The 14,051-nt window shown below is 44.5% G+C and overlaps 1 protein-coding gene across 4 annotated transcripts in view; it reads right to left on the minus strand.

Annotated features, from left to right (window-relative positions):
• The window catches only part of ADCY8 (adenylate cyclase 8), a 226,878-nt gene that overhangs the window by 142,075 nt on the left and 70,752 nt on the right, over window positions 1-14,051 (minus strand). For all 4 annotated transcript variants that reach the window (XM_043484063.1, XM_043484064.1, XM_043484066.1 and 1 more), the window contains exon 3: window positions 10,722-10,852. In XM_043484063.1, coding sequence (XP_043339998.1) covers window positions 10,722-10,852 — 131 coding nt within the window. The remainder of the gene's footprint in view (window positions 1-10,721; window positions 10,853-14,051) is intronic.

Consider the following 14,051-nt stretch of genomic DNA (forward strand, 5'->3'; position numbering starts at 1 on the left):
CCAAGTCCAGGTGGAGTCTTGAATGACCTAGGGCAGGAGTCCCCAACCTCTGGGATCTGAGACCTGGTGAAGTGAGGTGGAGCTGATGTAATAATAATAGAAATAAAGTGCACAATAAATGGGATGCACTTGAATCATTCAAAACCATCCCCTGTCCATGCCCTAGTCTGTGGAAAAACTGTCTTCCACGAAACTGGTCCTTGGGGCCAAAAAGGTTGGGGACTGCTGCTCTAGAGAACTTGATGGTAAAGTGAATAAAAGAATGGGTGCTCTTAGCAAGAGATGAGCACATACTAGGGTCTGGTTGGAGAACGAGCAAACGTACCAAGTTCTGCAAGAATTCAAAGACAGCTTGTCAAAGGGTAGTACTGAGCAAGGAAGGTGGGAAGAGAAGAGGGAAAGGGGGAGAAAGAGAGAGAGAAGGAGGGAGGAAGGGAGAGAGAGATGAGCTCAGAGAAGAGAACAGAGCAATAATAAAGAAGGGCTTGATAAGACGGGCTGATGAATACAAACTTTTTCCTGACCATGGCGGAAAGCGAGTGAAGGGTTTTAAGCATGGGAATGATACTTATAGGTTGTTCCTGTATGAGGCTTCCTCTGGAAGGGTCACCACACTGCTACTGTCCTCTACAGTTTTCTGGTGGTATAGCATCCGGTTACATGCACAGAATTTGTGCCTAGACAGATTGGGGCTCAAATCCCAGGTCAACCACTTATGAATACCATGAACTTCTCCAAGCCTTTGTCTACTGGAGATCACTTCAGTACCTACATCACTGGTAGGTAGCGCGTGCTTAGCACAGTGCCTGGCATAGTAAGTGCCCCATAAATGTGTTAGCTCTTGGCATCATGATTGTACCAAAGTGCGCTATAATTGAATGGTTGAATGGAGGAGACACAAGCAACGAGGTAGAAGAACATCTGACTACTAACTGGATTACTTATCACCTGAAGTTAAAAGAATTCCTAACTGTGGACACAAACCTGAAACAACAATAGCAGCAGTACTCAGAGAGTGTAGACTGTGGACTTGATACTGTTCTAGGAGTTCTACGTGTATGAACTCATTCATTCCTCATAACAACCTATGAGCGAGGATCTAGGATGATCACCTCCACTTTGCAGATAAGGAAGCTGAAGCCTGAGTAACTTGGCAACGCACATGAAAAGCTGGGGTTTGAACCAGACAGCCTGGCTCTGGCATCTTTACTCTTTTTTAAAAATCTTTTGGCCATGCCACGCAACATGTGCGTCCCCAATCAGGGATCAAACCCACATCCCCTGCATTAGAAGCACAGACTCTTAACCACTGGACAGCCAGGGAGTCTATACTCTTTACCAGTATAGTATGCTACCTTTGAAATAAGCCATCATCCTCACACATGTGGGAAGTGGAAGGGTCCAGAGATCGTCCAAATGAACTGCTCACTTTATGGATCTATTTGCCCAAAACTATGGGCTTCCCTGGTGGCTCAGAGGTTAAAGCATCTGCCTGCAATGCGGGAAACCTGGGTTCTATCCCTGGGTCGGGAAGATGCCCTGGAGAAGGAAATGGCAACCCACTCCAGTATTCTTGCCTGGAGAATCCCATGGACAGAGGAGCCTGGTGGGCTACAGTCCATGGGGTCGCAAAGAGTAGGACATGACTGAGCAACTTCACTTCATGGCAGGGATGGTTCATACATTCATTTAACATCTAATAAATTAAATGCCTACTATGTGTCAGATCCTGGAGATACAATGGAGAGCAGAAAGTACAATCACAGCCCTTATGGAATAAGGAACCTACTGAAAAAAGAAATAGAATCGTTAAGAACAAAGGGCATAAAGGTTTCAGATAGGCTGTGTTTCAACACCATCATTTCTGAGTGTGGCCTTCTGAACACATGTTGCCTTATGCACCTGTGTCTGTACAGGGTGTGTCTGCTCCCTGGCATAGCTTTCTTTTCTATTACTACCTACTAAAATCCTACTTGTTAAATAAAATAAAATAAAATAAAATTCTACTTGTCTGCATCCCAGTGTTCACTGCACCACTGTTTAGAACAGCCAAGACATGGGAACAACCTAAATGTCCATCCACAGAAGAGAGGATAAAGAGGATGTGGCACAGACAACAATGGAGTATTAGCCATAAGAAGGGATGGGACTGTGCCATTTGCAGACACGGATGGACCTAGAGACTGTCATACAGAGTGAAGTAAGGCAGAAAGAGAAAAACAAATATCCTGTATTAATGTATGTATATGGGATCTAGAAAAGGGTACTGATGAACCTATCTGCAAAGTAGAAATAGAGACATAGTCATAGAGAACTAACATATGGACACCAAGGGGGAAATGGGAGTGGGATGAAATGGGAGATTGGAATTGACACATATAAACTACTGATGAAAGTGAAAGTGAAAGTGGCTAAGTCGTGTCTGACTCTTTGCTACCTGGTGGACTATACAGTCTATGGAATTCTCCAGGCCAGAATACTGGAGTGGTTAACCTTTCTCTTCTCCATGAGATCTTCCTAACCCAGGGATCGAACCCAGGTCTCCTGCTTTGCAGGCAGATTCTTTACCAGCTGAGCCACCAGGGAAGCCCAAGAATACTGGAGTGGGTAGCCTATCCCTTCTCCAGTGGATCTTCCCGACCCAGGAATCGAACCAGGATCTCCTGCATTGCAGGTGGATTCTTAACCAACTGAGCTGTGAGGGAAGCTCATATGATCCTATGTCTAAAATAGATAACTCATGAGAACCTCTGTATAGTACAGGGAACTTTATTCAATGCTCTGTGGTGACCTAGAAGGAAATCCAAAAAAGAGGGGCTGTATGTCTATGTACAGCTCTGCTGTGAGGCAGAAACTAACATGAGATTGTAAAGCAACCAAACTCCAATTAAAATAAACAAAACAAAGTCCTGGACTTCTCTGGTGGCTCAGTGGTAAAGAATCCACCTGCCAGTGGAGGACCCAGGGGTCTGACCCCTGATCCAGGAAGATCCCACCTGCCGCAGGGCAACTAAGCCCAGGTACTGCAACTACTGAGCCGGTGCGCTAGAGCCTGGGAACAACAGCTATTGAGTTTGTGCGCCGCAACTACTGAGACCCAGCGCCCTAGAGCCCGAGCTCTGCAACAAGAGAAGCCATCACAATGAGAAGCCCAGGCACCCCAACTAGAGAGTAACCCCTGCTCGCTGCAGCTAGAGAAAAGCCCGAACAGCAGTGAAGACCCAGCGCAGCTGTAAATCAATCAATAAAACCCTTTTTAAAATGGTCCACCTTAAAAAAAAATCTTTGGAAAAATAAAATAAAATCCTAGCTGTCCTTTAAGACCCCATTCATATGCTAAGATTCAACTTTGATGGAGATTTCCCCAAGCATAGCTGGTCACCACACTCTAGCTCCTTGCCTAGCCTGTGGGCTCCTCTGTCAGGGCACTAATGCCCTAATCGTGTGTGCTAGGTGTAAAGAACAGGAAGAGCTTCACCTCTGCACCCGAAATCAGAGCACATGGTGGGCCTCATGAAATATCCCCTGAATTGAAACAACAGAAATCTTCAGAATTAAATCGTCCTTCCTCAGAGTGGTCATGGCCACCCCTGGCATCTCCTGGAATCTGCTTGGAAATGCAGAATCTCAGGTCCCACCCCAGACCCTCTGGGTCAGAATCGAACAAGAATTTAACAAGAGCCCCAGGTGATTCGTGTGCATGCTTAGTTATGCAATAAGTTTGTCGAATAAAAGACAAGAAGAAACCAACGCCCTGGTTCTCACTTTATTGTTCATTCTGCTACCCCCAGGTGCTGGGCTCAAGATCAGATCTTTTGACTCTAAATACAAGCGTGTAACCTTCCAAGGTGAATATACTGAAGAGGCCATATTAATTGTCAGATCTAATTTGCTTACATAAGTTGTTCATTTGGCTGAAAATAATTTGGCTGAAAAAAATTAGTCACTCTGCAAATACTGTCCTCAAGGATGCTTAGCAGAATTCACTAGACTCATTAGGAACATGAGCCATGTGTAGACTTTTCTTCCTAACCTGTGTTTTTGGGAAGGTTATTTAATCTCTTTGAGCTTCCATTTTTTGGATAATAAAGCAGAGATCATACAAGCTATTCTTCAAGGTTACTCCACTTATAAATATCATTTATATCACTTATAAATATTGGCACCCCACTCCAGTACTCTTGCCTGGAAAATCCCATGGACTGAGGAGCCTGGTAGGCTGCAGTCCATGGGGTCGCTGAGGGTTGGACATGACTGAGTGATTTCACTTTCACTTTTCACTTTCATGCATTGGAGAAGGAAATGGCAACCCACTCCAGTGTTCTTGCCTGGAGAATCCCAGGGACGGGGAGCCTGGTGGGCTTCCGTCTATAAAGTCGCACAGAGTCAGACACGACTGAAGCGACTTAGCAGCAGCAGCAGCAGTCCTCAATAAGTGGAGGGTATGTAACTCCTTGTGAAAAATTTTGGGAGTTGGAGAGATGGCCACACAAACAGATCTTCAAAGGCAGGTTTTCTAGCTCCACTCAACTGCATTTTGTTTATGTTGAAACCAAGCAGGTTCCTGTGGGGTTCCTGGGCACGAAAGCCTTTCTGTGGCCCCCATTTCTTGATTACAAAAAATAGGATCCATTCAGCCTCTGTGACTTTCCCTGAGTTCCAAAGCGCAGGCTCAAAAAATTACTAATTAGGGAAGGGATGGGATACAAAGACCAGGGAGGAGCAGTTAAGAAACAATAGTGCAACCTTGGGGCAGGGTCCTGGTTCCCCCCTCAAGGGATACACATAACAATATCTTTGAGCTGTTTGCCTGCACTGAAGCCCCCACCACATAGAAGTTAACAGTATGCTGCCCACAAGCACGGAGACCCCAGACTGTTTAAAACCAGGTTGATGATGCTGACACCCACTTATCTCCCCACCAGCAAATCAGAAAAGCATCCATCAGCTGATCACACCCTCTTTGAACTACAAGGCTCCTCACTGCCCCCTCCAGGTCAGCACACACCATTTTGAGGGCAGTAGCCCACTGTGGCCCCCTTTGCTTGACAAAGCAATAAAGCAATTCTTTTCTACTTCACCCAAAATTCTGTCTCCAAGAATTAACTCAGCGTCGGAGTACAGAGGCTGGATTCAGCTTCAAAGTGATGACTGCCCACTTTAACAAGCCTGGCTGGGAAGAAGCCTCCAATCAAGAAGTTGAGTGGACTGTTATGTGAGCATATATGCAAGTGTACATGCTGTGGGGTTGGGGGCAAGAGGAAGGGAGTTAGGGAGCTCGGGCAGAGAAGCTAGCTGTCCACCAAATCCACACCTCCCTGTCACTAGCAAAGGCCACTAGCAGGGCTCTGGCCCTCTTCAATGAAGGTGGGGCCGTGTAATCAGGTCCGATCAACGGAATCTGAGCAGACTGATACATGTCATTTCTGGGCCGAGTGTTATAAAAGCAGGTATGCCTTTTCTCTCCAAGAACTGAATGGTGGGAACGTGGACACCCATGTGAAATGCAGGGGCCTTTATCCCTGAATCACCCACTGACCAGGGTATATAAGGCAGGAGGAAACTGTGTGGACAAATTATATTGAGTTTATATCACTGAAACTGAGAGGTTATTTGTTAGAGCATTACCCTAACTAGCACAAGAAGAGTCTTAAATATATGGGGAGTGAGGAAAGAGAAATAGAACTGGACAGATGGGACTGGAAGCCCAAATGGCTTGCCATAAAAAGCCGAGTGGCCAGGTGGAGCTCCAGAACGAAGCTGGTGAAGTCTCAGATGTTTATAGCTGAAATCGACTTGACAGTCCAAATGTTTTGTCCATTTCAAGCAGCTAGGTTTTTGAATTAGGGAAACGGAGATCCAGAAAGACAAAATGATGCAGGAGATGTGCCTCATAGAAAGCGCTCTGGGATGCGTGCAAACCCGGAGCTGCTCACTGCAGTCCACCCTGGGACACTCATGTCCCCAAGCACAGCTCCTCTTCCCACTCTTTATCAGGACAGGATACAATGAGCTGTATGAAATATAAGAGCTGGACATTTAGAGCAGACTATTTTTAGGGAAAGGTCACAACATAAAAATGACATAAAAGCAACCGAGAAGAAAGAATGATCCAGGTGGGTTGCCTGGAAGAGAGTGACAGGATGAGAACTACATTTCAAAAATGCCACCTTCCTGCACTGGGTGTGCTCTGGCAGTCGGGGTAAGGCTGTCCTCCTCTGCTTTTTTCTTTTTAAATCTCCGGTCCTATTTTAGTTCTCAGTATCCTGGTTATGGGCAGGAGAGGCTCCACCGCCCCACGTTGAGAGCATCTTCCCAGGACCTGCGGGCCGTGGGCATCTCGCAACCAATGCCTCTGTGAACAACAGGGAGGGGAGCCTCCAGCTGCCAGGATCTTTGCACATTCTTCTCCCATTAGAAATGGCTCCTTCACCAGGAGCTCAGGCTGCTGGAGAATGTAGGGCAGCAAACTCAATCTTAATTTAGTGTGGCTCCAAGTTCTGGAAAGGAGTCTGGAGCACAAAAGCTCAGTTTGATGACTGAAAATAAATGGGCAAGGTGCAGAGAGCAGAAGTAACTTTAGTTGTCCTCCACTAAGGGAAGTCCTGGAAATTGATTAATGCAGAAGGAACCCCAAATGTGTTACTTATTGAACGTAAAGCTCCCAAGTACGTTGACATGGGCATGCAGGCTTCTTTATATTTTTATTTATAAATATTTACTTCTATATATTTTTAGGATAATTTTTTTCTCTCCTCTTTCTTCATGGTGACAGGCACTTTTGTAATTTGTCATATATCTATTTTATAATATGTCATATTTCATTACAGTTATACTTCATTAAATTACATATACTTATATATGGGCTTCCAAGGTGGCGCTAGTGGTAAAGAACTTGCCTGCCAATTCAGGAGACATAAGAGACATGGGTTTGATCCCTGGGTTGGGATGATCCCTTGAAGGAGGGCATGGAAACCCACTCCAGTATTCTTGCCTGGAGAATCCCATGGACAGAGGAGCCTGGCAGGTTATAGTTTGTGGAGTCACAGAGAGTCAGACACAACTGAAGTGACTGAGCATGCACACATGCATGCTTATATATAAATCAATATGCTATGTAAATACATATTTCATAATGTCATATATATCAAATATTTATTATATATTTTGTGTTTTTTGTATTTATAGCTCATTGTTCTGCCTTGACTTGTGCTGATTCTTCTGTCTAGGATTCCTTTCCTTGAGTTTTTTCATTTGGCTGACTCAATTTCAAAGAAGCAAATAAGAATCATCTCATCTAGGAATGTTTCTCTATCCACCTCCATCCCCACTCCAGGCCTTCTTCTTTTTATGATCTCTTAGCAGCCTTTGCTTATTTTAATAATAGCACCTCACACTGGATTATAGTTATTGGTACCGCCCTGAGCCTATTCTGCAACTGGTATTGATGGGTTCCCATTGTCTGTGGGACCAGTTCCTTGATCTGGATTGTACTTTTACTACAGCTGCTGTTTGAGAAGGGGCTCCTTGCAAACTCAAGCATCTAAACCAGTGTATCTCAATTCTTGGATGAGAATCTCAGTGACCCATACTTAAACACCCTCTAAAGGGTGGTGTTAGAATCAAGCATTCTGCCAGACTTACTTTCACACAAGTGCCCTGGCACACCAGAAAAACACCCAGGGATGCTGGTAAGAAGGAAGAGTTGTTCTTCCATTCTTCCGAAGTTAGGAGGAAAGGAACTAAGAGGGTACACTGGTGATTTTTAGAGCTGTTCAACCTATAGATTTTCCCCAATGCTTGGGAAATTCCCACCCTATGATATTTGCTTGGAGGGAGATACAATTCTATTGGACAAGCTGAAAAGTCATATTTTTTTACTTTGTTACTTCTGGGGAATGACTGGGGCTCAGCCAATTGGACACATACATGTGCCTCAGGCTTGCTCAACTTGAGATGCAAAGAGGCAGGGTGGAGAGGGGATCAGGGAGGGGGTCGGGGTAGAGGCAGCCAAATCCAGACTCTGGGGCTGCAGGAGGAATGCTGTGTGCAGGGGTGGAGTCCGGGACAGGGCTGGTAGCATAGGGAGCGGATTCTTCAGGAACAGTGTAAGCAGCCAGTGTCCTCACTGGCCCAGTGCCCTGCTGTGATGTTGGCTGAGCTTTCAACTTCATTCCGGCCCGTTTCCTGAGCCTGCCTCTCCATGCTTCCCCAGTGACTATGGGGGCAACCACATGGCCTTTCACTACATTTCTTTTACAACAGCCCGGGCCGGAGTCTTTATTTTCTTTTCAAAGCATCAGTTTTCATTTATTTCAATTCAGACAATAAAAATTGACTTGATTTATCTTTTATTCATTTGTTATTTAAAAATGTATTACTATGACTTGGAACCAATTGCTAATAAATGTTTAAGAATTTTAAATTGTAAAATATTACTAAGATATTAAATATCCTATACAAAATTTTCCTAAATATGTCTCTAAGTAAACTTTGTATGAAGCAAGGAAAAGAGAAACTATTTTTTGCTTATTTTGAGTTATAAAAAAATAAGACCTCAAAACCAACGAATGCTGCTCGACATTTACAACTGATGCTGTTTTACAAATTTTTCAGCTCATGGAGTAAAACAGGGTTGAATTCTTTTCCACTTGTAACCATGAAAATGTCTGAATCTACAGTATGCTTAATGCTCTATGATGTGCTTACACCCATCCTGTGCTTTGTATATATCTTCAGTCACATAATCTGTATAAACCACTGTAATGTGGCTATTAAAATGCCCAGTTTATAGAGAAAGATCCTGAGATTCAGGTATGTAAATTGCCCACGGTCATACACAAGGAGAGGGAGAACTGGAATTCTAAACTGGTCTGCCTCATTAAAGGGCTTCCCTGGGGGCTCAGACAGTAAAGAATCCACCTGCGATGCAAGAGATCCTGCTTTGATCCCTGAGTTGGGAAGATCCCCTGGAGAAGGGAATGGCTACCATTCCTTTGGGAGGGCACTCCAGTATTCTTGCCTGGAGAATTCCACGGACAGAGAAGCCTGGTGGGCTATAGTCTATGAGACTGCAAAGAGTCGGACATGACTGAGCTACTAACACTTACTTTTTCACTGCCTCATGAAGGAGTGCCCCCCCCAACTCTGATTTTTACTATACACCATATCGTCTGGCACAAAGGGAGCATTGATGGATGGGTGGATGGGTGAAGCAATAATAGATGGTTGGGTGGATGGATGGATGGATGGGAGGCCAAAAATATGTTTGCAAAACAAAAATCAGCTGTAAACCTTTTTTTGTATTGTTTTAAAGACACTTATGGGGCTTCCCTTGTGGCATAGATGGTAAAGAGTCTGCCTGCAATGTGGGAGACCCAAGTTTAATCCCTTGGTGGGGAAGATCCCCTGGAGAAGAGAATGGTTACCCACTCCAATATTCTTGCCTGGAGAATCCCATGAACAGAGGAGCCTGTGGGCTATAGTCCATGGGGTTGCAAAGAGTTGGACACAACTTAGTGACTAAACAACCAAACATCTGTAGGTCACTCAGCAAGAGCTTTGGGCATTAGGGAAGCCCAGTAATGTATGCATGTGAGAGCTGGACTATAAAGAAAACTGAGTGCCAAAGAATTGATGCTTTTGAACTGTGGTGTTGGAGAAGACTCTTGAGAATCCTTGGACTGCAAGGAGATCCAACCAGTCCATCCTAAAGGAGATCAGTGCTGAATATTCACTGGAAGGACTGATGCTGAAGCTGAAACTCCAATACTTTGGCCACCTGATGTGAAGAACTGACTCATTTGAAAAGACCCTGATGCTGGGAAACATTGAAGGCAGGAGGAGAAGGAGATGACAGAGGATGAGATGGTTGGATGGCATCACCGACTCAATGGACATGAGTTTGAGTAAACTCTGGGAGTTGGCGATGGACAGGGAGGCCTGGCGTGCTGCAGTCCATGGGGTCACAAAGAGCTGGACATGACTGAGTGACTGAACTGAACTGAACTGAATTGACCTGATGAAGCCTTAATGTGCTGATCTGAATGGGGAATCAAAAGACCCAGTTTTTGTTGTTATAAAACAGCCTATGGGAACATGCTCAGTGCCTTGCTTGGTGTATGTGAGCTTCTAATATTTTTGTGTATCCCATAAATTCGTCAGAGTTAGGAACACTGGTGATGAACATGGATGAGGAGGAATGAGGAGGAACCAGGACTACAGTTCAGCTCAGAAGGGAGCCCTGAATGGGACTTTCACAGCCCCTCACAACTTGACCCTTGTCTGCCAAGGTAGATGGGCTTGATCCAGACAAGTTTGGGCATAGATAGGAATCTACATGATGGAAGTGACTTAGCATGCATAAGAAACATAAAGAAGAGATGTATGTAAGCGCCCCTGAAGCCTCCAGATCATATTCTGGAATCATTTTTTTCCCATGAAAGTATAAAAAGCTCTTGTCTTTCCTACACAAAATGTAAAGGCAGGCAAACCTGCTGCAGGGGAGCCAGGCAAGAAGTTGATTAGCAAATATAACTGCATTTCTCTGACATTCTTCTGGAGGCTCAACTTGGAAGTGTAAAACTCTCTGATGAATAATTACCAGTTAATGAGTTAATCAATCACATGAAGAAAGGCACTGACATTTAGGCAGACAGAAATCATGGCGGTGAGGAGAGAGCAGCCAGGGCAGAGACCTCGGCGGGGGTCTTGCCGCTCACCTGACATTCTCGTAGCGATGGATGTAGATCCGGTGGAATTGATGCTGTAGGTGCTCATCTTCCACGTTGGTCATGTCATTGATCATCTCCAGGACGACAAATCGAGGAAGCACGGACAGCACAAGTCGCTCCTGGGACAAACCAACACAAGGGTGAGAGCTAAAGCACTGCTGCCGAATCAGTAAACAAAGGACATCAGAGCCATCAAGCCATGAAATTACAGCTGCCCTGACGGTGAGCCCTGAGGGAGCTCAGGATGGAGACAGAGGAGCTGCCCACTGCCAAGTCCATCTAGCAGTCAAGTGGCTGCAGCCACCCTGGACCACACACCCTGAAGAAACTCACGATGAGGAAACACACGATACTGGCCCCAGAGAGCAGAGCTGCATATCAAAAGCATGATTTCAATGAGCCCAGATGCTTGTATCTTCCCCTACATAGAAAAGCGCCAAACTCCTTATGAGAGATGTTTGATTTTCTTTTGTTAAGAATAATCCTTTGATGTTCCAACTACCTGGTCTCTTGTTGCAAAAACTCTTATATATCCTGGCTCCCCCATCCGCCCTTGCCTCTTAGAAACAGTTTTCTCAGCATGTCTGAGATGCTGTGATCCAGGCTTGAAATCCTCAAAAAGTCTACTGAATAAAACAAAGCTGTTAGGGGAGTGGGTAAATTTCCTCGGTTCTGTCTCATCACAATAAAAATTTGAAGCATCGGACGTTAAAGCCCTTGGCACGTCACAGCTCTCGGACAGTGTTACAGCGCTGTGTTATAGCTCAGTTTTATTTAGAAAATAAAAGTCATAGCCTTGACTAGACGGACCTTTGTCTAGACAAAGTAATGTCTCTGCCTTTTTTTTTTAATTAAAAAAATTTTTTTTTTCATTTATTTTTATTCTATGATGTTTCCAGTGGTCATGTATGGATGTCAGAGTTGGACTATGAAGAAAGTTGAGTGCCGAAGAATTAATGCTTTTGAACTGTGGTGTTGGAGAAGACTCTTGAGAGTCCCTTGGACCGCAAGGAGATCCAACCAGTCTATCCTAAAGGAGATCAGTCCTGGGTGTTCACTGGAAGGACTGATGTTGAAGCTGAGACTCTGATACTTTGGCCACCTGATGGGAAGAGCTGACTCATTTGAAAAGACCCTGATGCTGGGAAAGATTGAAGGTGGGAAGAGAAGGGGACGACAGAGGATGAGATGGTTGGATGGCATCACTGACTCAGTGGACACGAGTTTGGGTAAACTCTGGGAGGTGGTGATGGACAGGGAGGCCTGGTGTGCTGCAGTTCACGGGGTCACAAAGAGTCGGACATGACTGAGCGACTGAACTGAACTGAACCCTTTTGTTATTCTTTTCTTTATCAAATAAAATCATGCACACACACACACACACAAAAAGAAAATAAAATAAAAGGAAAATACGTCCTCGAGGTGTGAGGGCATGCCGACCCAAAAGATGTGAAGAGAAGAGAGAGAGAGAAAGAGAGACATGGAGAGTGTGCGCGCGTGTGCACACACACAGAGAGAGCGCCCCCTGGCCCTTTGGCTCCTCTTTTTGTTTTTTTCCTCCCCCTGGGCCTGCTCTATGTAAATTGGGCTAGCCAGGAGTGCTGTTTGTTCTACCTGAGGTCCTCACTCTGGTCCTCAGACCTTCCTTTGTTCTATTTTCACGGTCTTTTCCCTTTCTTGTCTTTTAGCCACTGCCATTCTGGACTCCTTTTTCCTATTATAACTACCTAATAATAACTATCAACTTTTAGGTTGCACAATCTTTTTCCAATCAACAAGGGACAGTTTTGTTAAACTGATCACTGGGTCTCAGAAGGGTGGATGGAGCGTGTAGAAGTCACGGGGCTCTTGGTTGAACTTCTTGAGGAACTATTGATTTTCTACCATTCTAGGAACTTGACAAACGTCTACTGAGTACTTGTTATTTTCTGGGCACCGTGCTGAGTGTTAGTAGATGGTGGTGAACCAAATGGATGAGAGCCCTACTACTGTGGGGCTTACATTCTAAAAAGGGATACAGACATTGAATACAACACACCCAAACATGCCCACACACGTTTATGTGTAACAAATGCCAAGAAGAACAGGTCATGATCAGAGAAAATGATGGCTGATGACATAATCCAAATTGGGGGTCAGGAATGACCTTCCTGAGGAACTGATAGGTAAATGAATTTTTGAAAGTTTGAAATGAGCCAGCCTTGTGTAGTGTGAGAAGAGAGCCCCAGGAAGAGGAAACAGCAAGTGCAAATGTCCTGAGGCAAATGAAGAGTAATGGTGTGGGTGGAGGGTGGTAAGAGAGGAGTGTGGTGATATGCAACGAGGTTGGAGGTGTAGATAAATGTGTCAGGCCTGCCTAAGATGTTAGCATTTTATTCCATTAAAACCGGAAGCCACTGCATGATACTATGCAGAGGAGTGACATCAGCTGATATTTTAAAAGAACATCCTTGGCTGTGGTTTGGAGAATGAATCATCAGAAGGGGCCAAGTGTGCGGGCAGGGAGACCAGGTGAGAGGTGATGGGGGGATACGGTCTATAGGACTGGCAACCAGAGGGATGGCAGGAGAGAAAGAGGGTGTAACCATGGTGATAGCTGGGTTTTTGAGTTTGGTTAATGGGAAGCATGTGCTATGTTCACTGAAACAGGGAACATGGGAGAGGAATCAGGCTCAGAAGACATCAACTCTTCCTCGAGAGGAAAGGAAACCAGACATATCGCCTGAAAGTAGGAACCCAACACTTGTCAGAAAAATGTTTTACCATGTGATCAACACGGTAGATAAAAACAAAATAACCCATTAACTAGCAACATGAACTAAATCCTAAAAGGATCTTGTGCTGTGGGAACTAGGCAAGAATCTGCTTCTTTCCTTTTCTATAATTTGCTCTAGTATGGATAGGAGTTTAAGACAGATACGTTTTATTACTATTATTAATTTTCAAAATTTAAGTATAGCTGATTGACAGTGCTAATTGTGCGTTAATTTCTGCTGTCCAGCAAAGTGATTCAGCATCACACACATACACACATATATACATGCATTCTCTTTAAATGTTCTTTTCCATTGTGGTTTTTCATAGGATATTGAATATAGTTCTCCGTCCAAACAGTAGGACCTGGCTGTTTATCCATTCAACCTATAACAGCTTACATCTGCTGACACCAACCACCCACTCCATGCCTCCCCCAACCCCTCCCCCAAGACAGGTGCATTTTAATCATCATAGTTTCTCATATCTTCATAGATACTTATGGATCCTAAGCATTTTCACCATTCATTCTTTCATTTGTTCCTCACAAAACCCTGAAAAGCA

This window comes from Cervus canadensis, chromosome 12 (genome assembly GCF_019320065.1).
Source record: "Cervus canadensis isolate Bull #8, Minnesota chromosome 12, ASM1932006v1, whole genome shotgun sequence".
Lineage (NCBI taxonomy): Eukaryota > Metazoa > Chordata > Mammalia > Artiodactyla > Cervidae > Cervus > Cervus canadensis.